This window comes from Aspergillus uvarum (assembly GCF_003184745.1).
Source record: "Aspergillus uvarum CBS 121591 unplaced genomic scaffold BO82scaffold_82, whole genome shotgun sequence".
NCBI classification, from domain to species: Eukaryota; Fungi; Ascomycota; class Eurotiomycetes; order Eurotiales; family Aspergillaceae; genus Aspergillus; species Aspergillus uvarum.
The window spans coordinates 35,992-48,742 of NW_020291379.1; the positions used below are offsets into that span (position 1 = coordinate 35,992).

Consider the following 12,751-nt stretch of genomic DNA (forward strand, 5'->3'; position numbering starts at 1 on the left):
CCGAAAAAACCCTATGAACGGCGTCACCCAGCACCAGAGACAATCGTTGATGATTGCCAAATCCATGTAGCCCATGAATCATGCAACGGAAGATGATATCTTCAACTGGTAGACCTAACAAACCATTTCACATCATCTCGTCTTCGAGTTTTCCTTTCCCATTGACGGAGTATCTGCAGAATCAACCACATAATTCACAGGTATATATATAGTTGTAGATATGTATGTATTCAAGCAAAGTAAGCAAGCAAGTACTGTACTAGTCATCAGATTACAATCCAATTCACCACTGCAGGCACCAGAAACCCAACCGTGTCAGTATAATAAGCACTAGTTGTAGTTACTGTACTGCACGTTCATAACGACAAGAAAAAAAAAAAAAAAAAAACCAGGTCGCCCAGATGAGCACGCAACAAGAAGACGCCGTGGTGGGCATGTATTAAAACTCAGAAACAATAAGAAATAAAAAACTCAAACACCCTTGATGCTGTATGTGAAAACTTGCGCCGTGTCTCTTTTATGTGTGTCAAGATCAATATCCGTCGGCCCAGTTTGAAAAGCCCTGAGTTATATATACAATACATGTGTTCTGGGGGGGGGGGTATGAGTGGAACAGGAAAAGAAATGAAGATGAAGGTGAATTTTGGGAACGCAGGATTAGGATTGATGCATTAGTTTGAGGAGGGATCGTCCCCAAGGTTGTATATGCTTGTGGGCCATAGACAAGTTTGGAAGGGAAGGCGTGTGGGGGAGGGTTTGGGTAGGTCGTGTCGTAGGATATAAAGGATGATCGTGTCGAAGGTCATTTGCGGGAGGTGGCTGGACTGTACAAGCCATCATCACTTTCGGAAACTCTCAACGCCCAGCGTTGGGGTCTCAACCAATCGATCGCAGGGCACGCCCTCATCGCGACGGCGGGCGAAGAAGTTGTCGCACTCCGAAACAATCTGCGCCCACTCCGCTAGTGCTCGGCCCGCGTATTTGCTCGCCGCGAACCGATCGTTCATGGCAAGCTGGAAGTCTAGCCCATCCGTCGTTCTGTCGGAGTCAGCGGTGTCCTCCGTTGGCGTCTCGTCCTGGTCGTCGGAGTAGGGGTTGGTCTGCCGTCCGTCACTCATGGTGTCATCATCGCCCTCGGTGGCGGACACGTATTCCGAAGTTGTATCACATTCCGATTGCTTGGCCAGGGCCTTACGCAGCTGGAGATGTAGTTGTGACCCCACGGGAAGGCAAGGGGTAAACAGTCGCTTGTTTTTACTCGGCCACTGAGGCCGGTCCATCCATTCCAGCGAGAATTTGAAAGAGTACGGCTGATGCGCTGTGCGAGGCCGCCCCAACTCCCCTGGCCCGTTGGGCTGCCGCCACTGCTTCTCTGGTGGCTTCTCTGCCGTCACCACCGCATCAGAACCAGAGGAGTCTGACTCATCGGAACTACTGGACGAGGACCCTTCACCGCCAGTTCTCGAATTCGACGACCCCCCGAACATGGCTCTCAGGATACTCCATTTCTTTTTGGTGGGTGGCTGGTTCTCCGCGGGCTCCGGCTTCGATAAGGCACTACCTGCGAGCGTTGATTTCTCCGCTGGAGCCGGAGGTATGACGCGATCGAAGGATACAAAGAAACTAGACGGAGACAGCTGGTTATCGCAGCGAATAATGATGATCCGACGCCCTGGCGCCGGGGTACAGGGAGCAGACGACAATGGTGCCGAAATCTCTTCCTCGGCTTTGGCCTGGAAAGCCTGATAATACTTCCAGGTCCGCTGCAGCCGGTTGTAGAGTGTCTCATATATGGTGGTGTCGAGCATAGTCGGGTCGTCACTAAATCGACCTAATCTCCAACACAGCAGACGCTGGAAGTATGCTCGAACCATGGGACTCCAATGACTGAAATAATGGTAGAACAGAGACTCGTCCAGGAGGAACTTCAGACAGAGGTCGGCCTTCCTCTCTTCCGAGGCAGTCCAGGTGCTCCAGATGCAGAAGAGAAAAGCGAACACGCGCACCTCAGTGAGAGAGTTGTGGCTTTGCATCATCTGGCGGCAGACTTCCAACCAGAACTTCCAATCGAATAAATCGGCTTCGATGGAAAGGGAATACCGTGTGACGATCGGGATGACTTCTTCGACGAAGTCACACAGAAGGAAGCACGCGTTATGATCGAAAAGCGAAGTTTTCTCTGCAGCAGCCCTCATTATGGTACCAAAGGACTCCGCATACAAAAGCCTGGCATGATTTGGCTCGAGGGAGGATTCGGAGAGAAAATCCCGCAGCAGGATTATGAGACGGTTTTCAGCCATCAATCGATGGCTGTTCGCGGTCCCCAAGGGAAGCGCCGAGACCGCTGCATCGGCACCCTCAATGAAATCGTCGAACGTGACAGCGGACGCGGTGTGGGTGCTGTCTGGCACCTGGGGTACTGATTGCTTGTACAGTGTATCCTCTAAAACGACCAGAAGCTGCGAGTGGATTGGTAACAGGCCAGGTGCCAGGATACGCTTTGACTTTTCTAGCTCCGGTGGCAGTGCATCCGCATAAAGCACATGAATGTATTTGACAAAGACAAAGAAGAGATCGGTGTCTCGGCCGCACCATCGAGTTGCCCAAGGGCTCTGCCACGGGATTTGAGCGGTACTCAGTGGAACATCGGGCTTTTGGCGAAGATACCGAACAAGTGCCGTGTGAGCATAGAACGATAGACTGCGCAAGGCGGCCGGGAAGTTTGCGGTGAGTTCCTGGGCCAACGCGCGTGTTCCGCTACCCTTGTCCAGTTTTGACTGGTCAAGTACTCGACGGAAGACGCTCGGTGGTGTGTTCCACAATCGCACAAGAATATCTGCCACTCCAGGGCAGAAGAAGAATGCATAGGCACAGGCTTTCCCGCAAAAAGCGACCAAGCTGGCTGGGGCATGCCTCATCGACATCCGCTCCACCACGAAAGCCATCTGGGAGAGCAGATTCTGAATGAAGATATTCCTGATATTGTGGTGAATAGATTCCAGAAGGAAGTCCGAGCCTGAGGAACCATCCGACGACTCCGATATCGATGTCGATGCATGTGTCAAGGACCTCGAGAAGTTTCGACTCGACGGAGGCATGGGAAATGGTATTCTCCATTCCGGGCGCGTCATGATTCCCACCACCGCTTCCAGATACACGGGTCTATCAGTTCCAGATATTGACTGATTGTTCTTGCCGTTCAGCATCTCCATCAAACCAATCCACCACTTGTTGAGAATATTGACACGGCGATCTAGGTCTTCAGGGCGCAATTGTTTGAATGACGAGTGCGAATGGCTGCGGTTGAGAAAGGGTAATAGGGAAGAGCGAATGACATTTGCCTTCAAAGCACTGGACTTGGACTGGAACCTGGACAATGGTAAGAAAAGATGTCTCACAAGACTATCCCTGTCAACAAACTCACTTTTGGAAATCAGCCTCGAGATTGCGGAACACTCCCCACAGTTCATCCTTCTTGCGCGGAAATTCCATGCTAGCGGCCAGGTTCGCGGTGGCTGGAGTCTTGGGCACTGGTGGGAGCACGGGTGTCGAAACATTGAGTGACGCAGCTAGCTTTTCTAACGATGTTTTCGGCATCAGCGACTGAGGCGATGAGTTGCTGGGAGTAGTCGACCCATCGAATCGGCTCTGAGTAACGACGGCGACCATTGGGCGCCGCGGGCGCTTGTTCAGTATAGTTCGTCGTCGGGTGGGAGCCACGCTTTCAGATTCGGTGCCCGAGTCCGACTGCAGACTCGATCGTGATGATCTGGATGATGCTACCGGCGGATTCAGTGTCGATTGCTCCTCCGTCCGCAGGGACCGAAGCCGAGAACTCTTCCCTGATGGAGGCGAGCTCGATAGCCATGGTTTCCGGGCCAGACTGACGAGTCTCCCTGACATCGACCGAGCTTTGGAGGGACGGGCTACCGGAGATGGAGGCCTCGTTTCGGTGGGTTCTTTGGGCGGTAATGAGGTCGCTTCTGAGCCGGTCGTCGAGTCGGACAAGTCCTCCGCGGATACAGTGAACCGCGACACGGCAATGGTGGGCTTGTTCTTGGAACGAATGGAGGTCCGTCGCAAGATATCCTTACCCGCCGCTACATCCTCTTTCGACGGTGAATCCGACTGAGTTGGGTGTGTGAGATCGGAGAATGTTCTTCGGAGGCCAGGGTGGGCCGCTGCTTGTGCTGCCGCTAGGTCAGGAAGGTGGTTGTAACTGGCGGCGTGATTGAGAAAGGCATGTTCGTCATTGGGTTGCGTCATGACAATTTCGGAAGAAGACATGGCCGTGGTTCGTTCGTTCGGGTTATAAAACGGTGATTGTAAAGGGCCCTAGAAAGTTGCACATCTCCCCTCCAGCAGGAATTGGATCGTAGCTCAGGTGGACGATTGGGAGACCAGCTCCTCTAGGTACAGCAACTGCACGACACACGAGATTAAACCATGCGCTCAAGAACCTTTCCCTCCTAGCATTAAAATTGGCGATGGCTGTACGTGGATTGTTGGAAACAAGGCGCGGAGGCTGTGGAGGGGAGGGCGGATTGGCGATGGATTATGGCGGTGCAGGCAGAACGTCCGCGCAGGCAGAAGGGAACAAGCGAATACGATAGTGGTGGATCACCGGGCGCTCGAGCTGAATGTTCTCCCGAGAAGCTGAAATTTAAAGGCTCGATAATCTGTCAGACATATAGGCAGGAATTAGCCAACGCTGGCAATGGTGACAGAGAGCTGGGCGCGCTGTTGTTGTATTGCCGGACGGGGAAGAATTGCGGCGTTTCGGGGAGGTCGGGAGGCTGGAGTATAGCGGAGAAGTGGATTGAGCGAGGGGCAGGGTTGGACGCCGTGGTAACGAGGGGGAACAACCAACAAATTTGTCTTGGAAACGACAGGGCTGGGGGAGTGCGAAAGCGAATGGAGATTTAAATGAGGAAGAGAAGACAATGTTGAAAAAGTATGGTGGTGGAGCAGGAGAAGTTTAAGCAAGAGAGAGGGAGAGGGAGAGGAAGAGGGAGGGAGGGAGCGCGAGAGCGAGAGTGAGAGCAGCCAGAGAGCGAAAGGGAGGGACGGACAGACAGGAGAAGAGAGTAAGTAAGAAGGGAAAAAGGAAATCCGGGCAGCGCAACAGGCGGGCTCAGGGCAGAAATACCGGTCTCTTACAACACGCCAACAATCCCCCTCCAACGTGAGATTGAGTTGTTTGTCTTTCTCGATTTCTAATCTCTTTCTTCGTCTTTTCGCCTATAATTCCCATAGATTGGGCGCAAAGAGGGCACAGCGAGGGGAGAGGCAAAGAAAATTCAAAGTGAAGCGTCCCGGTCAGCTTTCTTTATTACGGGCCCGAGAATAGCAGCAGCAGCAACAACAGCAACAGCAATAGTGATCGCAACAACAAAAGCAGACCAAGACGAGGGCGAAGAAAGGACCGACTCGATTGAAGATGGGACTTCCTCCACGTTTAAGGATCCAAAGGGAGAGAGAGGTTCCAGCCTGTGGCTGTTGGAGCCGTCTGTTCCTGAATTAGGTTTGTGGTTTGTGGTTTGTGGTTCAATATGGGAGGAAGGACGACGATTTTATTATTTTTATTTATATTTATTTTTTTCTCCCCGTTTTCCTTGCTGCATCTGATGGTGGTTGAGTGATGATGAACTGAGATGAACCGAATTGACATGAATGTCCACAACGCATGATTGATTACTTCGAATCGATTGACAACAACAAGGTATTGATACCAGCCTGTTGTAACTTGCAACTACGTAGTGTACCCCTACAAACCCACCTTGTCTCCCCACCCTAGACCACTTCCAACCCTGGATTCTAGGAATCGAGTCTTTGACTCTTCTCTTCTTTATTATAGCCCCCGTATTCTCCTCTTGATTGTGTAATACTCAACATCATCATGATGATGATTACTCATGAAATCACACCCTTGTGGGAAGCCCAGTCTCAATACCTATAAATACCTGGAATCCCTGGACGCCCCCTCCAGCCTTGCATTCTGGGGGAACGGAATCTTTCAATAATCGTTGTCATGATGAATCACCCTACAGAAGGGGATTGACTCGGTTGGTACAGTACTTGCTATGAATAACTACACTAGCTATCAGTAGGTTCGACCCCAAGGGACCAATGCTTAGTCTTTTGCGTTCTGGTGAAGACAGAGAAGGACTATACATGCAGTAGATCGGTCGATAGGGCCTGTACTGTACTTACTGTATGTACATACAGACGAGACGATACCATACAGCAGCATTTCTATCCCATCACTACTCAGTGGAAAGTGGATGCTGCTGCTGCTGCTACTGCAACTGCATGCACGTCCAACCGACAGAGAAGAGGTGTCCAGAGATAGTCAGATATGACTAACTTACTATCTGAGTTGGTAGGTGGTGGTGTAGGTGAGAGACTGCTGACGGTTCCCTTTTCCTCCTACTGTAGTCGCCTACCAACCAGGTTATACATAGTTATCTCTACTCCGTACAGTACAGAGTACTCTTACCATACTGGCTACTCCATACTTCCGGTACGGTGACAACGAAAAGGATCAAGGACCCTGGAGCTAGGAAGGCCACAACGTATTCAACCCTATATAGGCAATGGGGGGGAGGGGGGCAAGAGGACAGGGACAAGGAAGAAGAGAAGGGGAAGGGGGGCGCGGACATCCGGCGTGAAACCAACTAGAGTAATGGATCGCGCGTAGAAAAACTTGGCACTGCCAAATTTCCCGTCCAAAAAGTAGGCCACAAAAAAGGAAGAGGAAGAGGATCTTGATGCATGTACTCGTATGAGTACTGTACCTTGATTCCTGTCATGATGCATTTTCTCCTATAAATAATGTCTCCTCTCCTACGGCGGTATGGAGTGCCTACGAGGAGGACTCTTGTTGTTCCCCTGTCGACTTGGCTACTCTACTAAGCCGGCTTTGCTTTGCCCCATCCAGGCCCCATAAAACGTACCGACCCCATCGTGTTGGTCCCAAATGGAGATGAGACCATTCTATCTGGATCGTCCCTCTCAATCTACTCATCGTCTCTCCTGATTCCTCAGCAATGTCGAAAGAGGGGACGGATATACTGACTCAGGTGCCTCTAATCTAATCGTTAACCTTGATTAGCATTGAAACAGTGGCGGATTCCTGCCTGCGCAATCTGGTTTATCCCCGAAGAATGTCGCACAGCCATAATCGGTCCACCGGGAGACCACCGTCTGCATTCCAGGATTGTCTTCGGTCAACGTCAGGCGGTGGGATCGAATGCAAGTGAAATGTGTGACAGTTGCAGAAGTAGTGAGCTGCTTCATGGATGAGTGAACTGGCTGGCCGCAAAAAAAGCCTGCAGCAGTTTTGCAGCACCCCAGCCACCCTATAGCCACCTACCGGCTGAATGGGATATCTCTCCCGGTTCAGGTTCGTGTCTATATGTCGACTAAGGGGATCGACTCTGCAGGCTGGGTGTGTTCGGTAGGTATGCCACTAGATCTATTTAAACCTTGATAACCCTCATGATGAGATGTTGTCAACATATCGACTGTGCATTGGCTGAACGGAAAGAACTATTGCACCATAGCTTGGTGTTTCTCCTGCGCACGGGGAAGTCAAACCCTCCCGACGAAGAGTAAGGTTTTTTTTTTTTTCTGCTTCAAAAAAAAAAAGAAAAGAAGTGTTTATCAGAGTAAACTTTCGACAAAGAAGGAAAAAAAAACCCCCAGACTGGATGATCTGTGACCGAAGCTAAGAAACACAGCTGGGAGAGCGGTCTGAGAGTCGTGCTGGAGCTGTCATATCTCGTCCGGCACCCGATGAAGAACAAGAACGACCACTGCCTCCCACAACCCCCCCCTGCGTCCAGTCCAATTCGACAGATCTCGTCTGCAATGCCTCTCATCCTTATTTTTTCGTGGATGGATGGATGATGAGTTTCGGTTGCGTGATGCATTTCTGATTTGGATACGCCCGATGCAGACGGGGAAAACACGTTATTGATCTGCTGCTGCCCTTGACTCAAGCCCAAATGTACGCTGTAAGGTAGGGAGATGTGAATCCCTTGCGAACCCGAAGCGAGGTACGTATTCCGGTAGTTAAGGTAGTCGGTGTCCGGCGCCCATGTGTCCTTCTGGACGGGCTGAATGGGCGGGCTGGCTGGCTCCAGCTGTGTTTGGCCCTTTGCACACGTCGCACGATGGGGTCATCAGTGCAGCCGGCCCTTCTTATCCCGACCAGTTCGTATCAGGTTCGTCGGGCGGGGAACAATGGGGGACGTGTGCTCTCTGGTCTCAAGTATTCCAGTAGTTAGTTACCTAGGTTAGTTACCTTGTTTACATGGTACGGAGTACGACTCTACTTTATCAATCGGATCGGATCGATCAATTCCGCCCTACCGCCACATCCCCAGTGCAGTGGCCTTAGGCTTGCCAATTTCTGTTGCCTAGCCTGCTCTGGGGTAAATGTTCAGTGGCTGGCTTTGAGGTTAACGGGGCAGGTATAACATGATACTCTCCCACAACACGGCATGCAGTCTCAACCTAGTACAGTACAAACCATCCCATGACTGCACATACCAATTCAAATTCAAAGAAAGAAAAAGAACTTCATATGCTCCAAATAGGTTTTAATTTACAAAGTGACCTTCGGAGGCACAACAACCGGGAGACGGCTCATCACATCGGTCTCATCACGTTTGCCCATTAGCCCCGAGATATCCTTCTATCTTGCCGTCGAGACAAGCAACCTAGTGGGCAGCGGGAGTCTCCTCCTCCTCCTCGAACCAGCTCTCCTCAACGGGGGCAGCCTCGCCAGCGGCGGCCTGACCCTCAACCTCGACCTCCTGGCTCTCGTAGGACTTCAGCTCACTGGCAAGGTTGGCCTCCTCGGGGGACTGGGGAGCGGCAGGGGGGGAGAACTTCAGGACGTGAGCATCGGCATCGCCAGCCTTGACGGGGGTGGGCTTGTAGGCGCGGAGTTCACGGAGGTAGAGGTCCTGAACAGGGTCGGCTGCGAAAGAGAGAACGTTAGAATTGCGTCGGTGGGGAGCACGCCGGGTCGAACATCGCGAGATCAATGCGACTCCACGACCAGTTTCCAAAGATTCGACAACGGCGGCAGAACAAGGAAATGGATCACCTACCCTGACGGATAGCGGAAGTCAGGAAAGTGCGGCGGGCAACAGAAACCTGTTGCCGAGAGACGCGGGTGAAGAGAGAGCGCTACCAGAAAGGGTCAGTCACACGGAGGAGGACTATACCACCAGCCACGGAGGGGATATTGCGGTAAACTCACGGAAGCTCTGAGAGACTGGGACATCATCGCGGCGGAGAGGGGGGGGAGATAGACGAAAGGAAACTCGAGGTGGGTGGGTTTCTGCGAGGAGAGCAATTGCTGTCAACCGTGATCGAAAGCCGATGTTGGAAGTTCGACGTTTGTTCGGGAGGCTTCGGCTTGGCGGGCTGAGTCAGCTGCGGCTGCGGCTCAACTGCCTTTCAGGTCAGGTGCTTTCTGCCTGCAATCCTCCACTTGCTTACCTGATTCTCCTCTCACTTCACTCTCGTCCTTTTCGTTCCTTTGTCCCTCAACCTCCCAACTCCCTCCTCCTCCTTTCCCCTCCTCTTGGACAGGTCTATTTTCACCACCTATCCGGCCTCTCTTGTCTGAGAATCCGACACGTCTACGTTGCTCTGCTCGTTTCTGGTCTCCCCGATCTTAACGTGCAGCTGCTACCTGTCAGGTTCTGCGGCCCATTTTTCCGTGAGAGCGTAATCGTTCACGGAGACCTTGACTGGTTCATCGCGGTCGGACAAGCTTGGCCTCAAGGCGTGCGAAGACCCTTGAGTGACGGAGATTGATTAGTGACGGCACCTCCCCTGGGAACGTGCTATTCTGAGTTGGGGAACTGTTCGCAGGACGAAGAGTCCTTTACCTGCTCTGAAAGGTAAAGATGCATCAGTTCACCATGGAATCTGATCCCATTTCTGAGGTGTAGGCAAGGTGTCGGTGGCAGCTGGTCTGGTAGTGGCCTTGCCTGCTCATCGTCCAAGCCCATGTCTAGTCCTCATATCCTCCTTCTGCTGGGAGTTGTCTTCATCTTGCTTGGAAAGGGTTTGCAGCAGGCTAACATGAGAACGAAAGCCAGTGAGACGCAGAGACGTGACTTTCTCGCGAGACCTCACGATCCGCTCCGCTGCTCCCTTTGCGTTGTTGCTGGAGAGGGTTTGAATCCTCTGTTGACGAAGAACAGTCGCCACACTGTTCTCGCCGCTTTACATTCGTTTGTGTGCGCGCAAACATAAGCCGCTCTACTACAGGAGTTCCGCGAAAGTTAAGCCGGCGCCAACCCCACGACCCATCGCCACGACACGAACAGAGAAAATGGCCACCCAGAAAGCTGAGCCGCAATGGAAGAAGAATCTATCCGCCCACATCATCTGCCCCGAGTGCAAAGAGGTGCCCCCGAACCTCGAGTTCCCCGGCTCTCACGAAACCGTTTGTGGATCCTGCGGGCTGGTGCTTGCTGATCGAGAAATCGACATGCATTCCGAATGGCGTACATTCTCGAACGATGACCAGAACAACGATGATCCATCTCGTGTCGGAGACGCAACGAACCCGCTGCTCAACGGTGACCAGTTGGAAACTCAGATTGCCAGCGGTGGCTCGGGTCGAGTGCGCGACCTCTACCGCGCTCAGAACAAGCAGTCGAGCGAGAAGGCCAACAAGGCTCTCCTGGCCGCGTACAAGGAAATTGGCGCGCTCTGCGACGGTTTCAACATCCAGAAGAACGTTGCAGACACCGCCAAGTATCTGTTCAAAATTGTCGATGACGCCAAGGCTTTCAAGGGCAAATCGCAAGACGTGATCATCGCCGGTTGTATCTTCATTGCCTGCCGTCAATGCAAGGTGCCTCGTACTTTTACCGAGATTTTCGCTGTCACGAAGGTCACGCGAAAGGAGATTGGACGCATCTACAAGGCTTTGGAGAAGTTCTTCACGGCTCAAAACCTCGAGCGGATCAACGCCGTGGTTTCGAGCGGTGGTGTCCCAGATCCCAACGACACCTACACCGCGACCACCTCCACCAAGCCCAGCGATCTCTGCAACCGTTTTTGCAACCTTCTCGATCTTCCCTTCCAAGTTACCAGCGTCTCCTCTGCTCTTTCCGACCGCGTCACCACCATGGGCGATTTGGCCGGCCGTTCTCCTCTGTCTATCGTGGCCGCCTGCATCTACATGGCTTCGTACCTGATGGGCCACGGCAAGTCCGCCAAGGAGATTTCGCAGGTGGCGCACGTCAGCGATGGCACCATCCGTGGCGCATATAAGCAGCTTTACGCCGAGCGTGAGCGCTTGATCGATCCCGAGTGGATCAAAGAAGGCAAGGGTGACCTGAAGAACCTGCCCGCTAGCTAGATTCATGTCCTTCCTCCCTTTTTAACTGAAGCGAAAGCGTAAGGAAACCCCGGGCAGCCGCAATCTGCCTTGAAAATTGCTCTGATCTTTTCCACCTTTAGCGTCCCCCAATCCTCCTTCCTCGAAATTCCCGTATATCTAGTCTCAGCCTTTAACCACTGGTGCGCCTCATGACCAAAACAAAAAAAAAAAAAAAAACACACCAAAAAAATCTCAAATCAAAGATACCCTTTTTTCCAAAGAAAAATCCTCTCCGTACTTTTTTATCCTCAATTTCACTCTCTACCTTTCCAGTCCTTCCTCCAAATCCTCCATTAGCAAAGAATTGAGTTCAATTCATAATATATGCTTTTACCCGGTATAAATAGCACAAGGAAACAGTATTTCCGCGATAGTTTGTGTCTGACTCTTTTTACTTTCGAGTGGACTCTTGAGTTGCTGCGAGTGATCGGCCTATGCAATTTCCTTTCTGTCTGTCTGCTTTACCCGGGACAGTTCCGTCCTAGTTAGATCATGCCTTCTAATCTCTTTTCTGTGCGGTGTTTGCCAGTCAGTCAGTCATCAGTCATATGGATAACTATAACTAGACAATGTCAACCACGTTAGTTGTGAAAAATGCAAGCAGACTCCCGATTTTATGGAGACACGGACCTACCTACCTACCTACCAACCTACCTACCTACCTCCTGGGTATCGGTGGGTTTTTTTTTTTACTCTTGATCTGTCAAGTTAGTACGTATGTACGTAGTGACCGACTGTATTGATCCCGGATGTTAATATGCCGTTCGTTGTCTAAGGGTAGATGCCGAGTTGGGAAGGGGACGGGAGGAGCTGAGGGCATTAGGGCTTGAGATAGCTGGCACGTTTTCATCAGTGGCTTTGGGATTGGACGAGGTGCGGTACTGTGACTGTACGTGCATGTACACTTTTCTACACATGAGGGCAATGGGGCGATGGGTAGGGGATATGATCTGGATGTTGGGGGTGTGTGCGAGCAGCAAATTGGAAGCTGGATGTTGTTGAGTGAGAAGGATAGATGCTGGTCTTAAAGATGGCAGCAGTTTGTGGATACTTCATCTATTGTTGTGTATACGTGTGTATCTACATGCAGACAGGTACGCTATGCAGTAGTGCAGACTGACTGGCTACGGCCTTCCTTGTACGCAATTTTTGTTTTCTTGCTCCTCCTGTTTGTTTTATACACGGGTCCTATCAACTCGTATTGGGTTCATAAGACAGACAGACACACTAGCACACAGAACAAAAAAAGAGATGATTAAGATACTGGGGCAAGAACACTGCATGCGATTGTCTGATGCTTTACTGTCGCTCATTCCTCCTCTCTCCATACAA

The 12,751-nt window shown here is 51.5% G+C and overlaps 3 protein-coding genes across 3 annotated transcripts; 1 reads left to right on the top strand and 2 right to left on the bottom strand.

Annotated features, from left to right (window-relative positions):
• Positions 1-591: 591 nt before the first annotated feature.
• Positions 592-4,287, bottom strand: BO82DRAFT_436513 (DUF1765-domain-containing protein; the record flags this gene model as incomplete). The annotated part of the gene is made up of 2 exons (XM_025641122.1): positions 592-3,369; positions 3,425-4,287. 2 exons carry the CDS (start codon positions 4,285-4,287, stop codon positions 840-842), a joined length of 3,393 nt encoding a protein of 1,130 aa, XP_025486766.1. The 3' UTR covers positions 592-839.
• Positions 4,288-8,367: 4,080 nt separating this feature from the next.
• BO82DRAFT_346732 (ATP synthase subunit H) lies at positions 8,368-9,301 on the bottom strand (the record flags this gene model as incomplete). The annotated part of the gene is made up of 3 exons (XM_025633767.1): positions 8,368-8,989; positions 9,123-9,201; positions 9,275-9,301. 3 exons carry the CDS (start codon positions 9,299-9,301, stop codon positions 8,727-8,729), a joined length of 369 nt encoding a protein of 122 aa, XP_025486767.1. The 3' UTR covers positions 8,368-8,726.
• Positions 9,302-10,003: 702 nt separating this feature from the next.
• On the top strand, positions 10,004-11,483 carry BO82DRAFT_202597 (transcription factor SUA7). Its single transcript, XM_025630619.1, has one exon. It carries the CDS (start codon positions 10,361-10,363, stop codon positions 11,396-11,398), a length of 1,038 nt encoding a protein of 345 aa, XP_025486768.1. The 5' UTR covers positions 10,004-10,360; the 3' UTR covers positions 11,399-11,483.
• Positions 11,484-12,751: the final 1,268 nt, after the last annotated feature.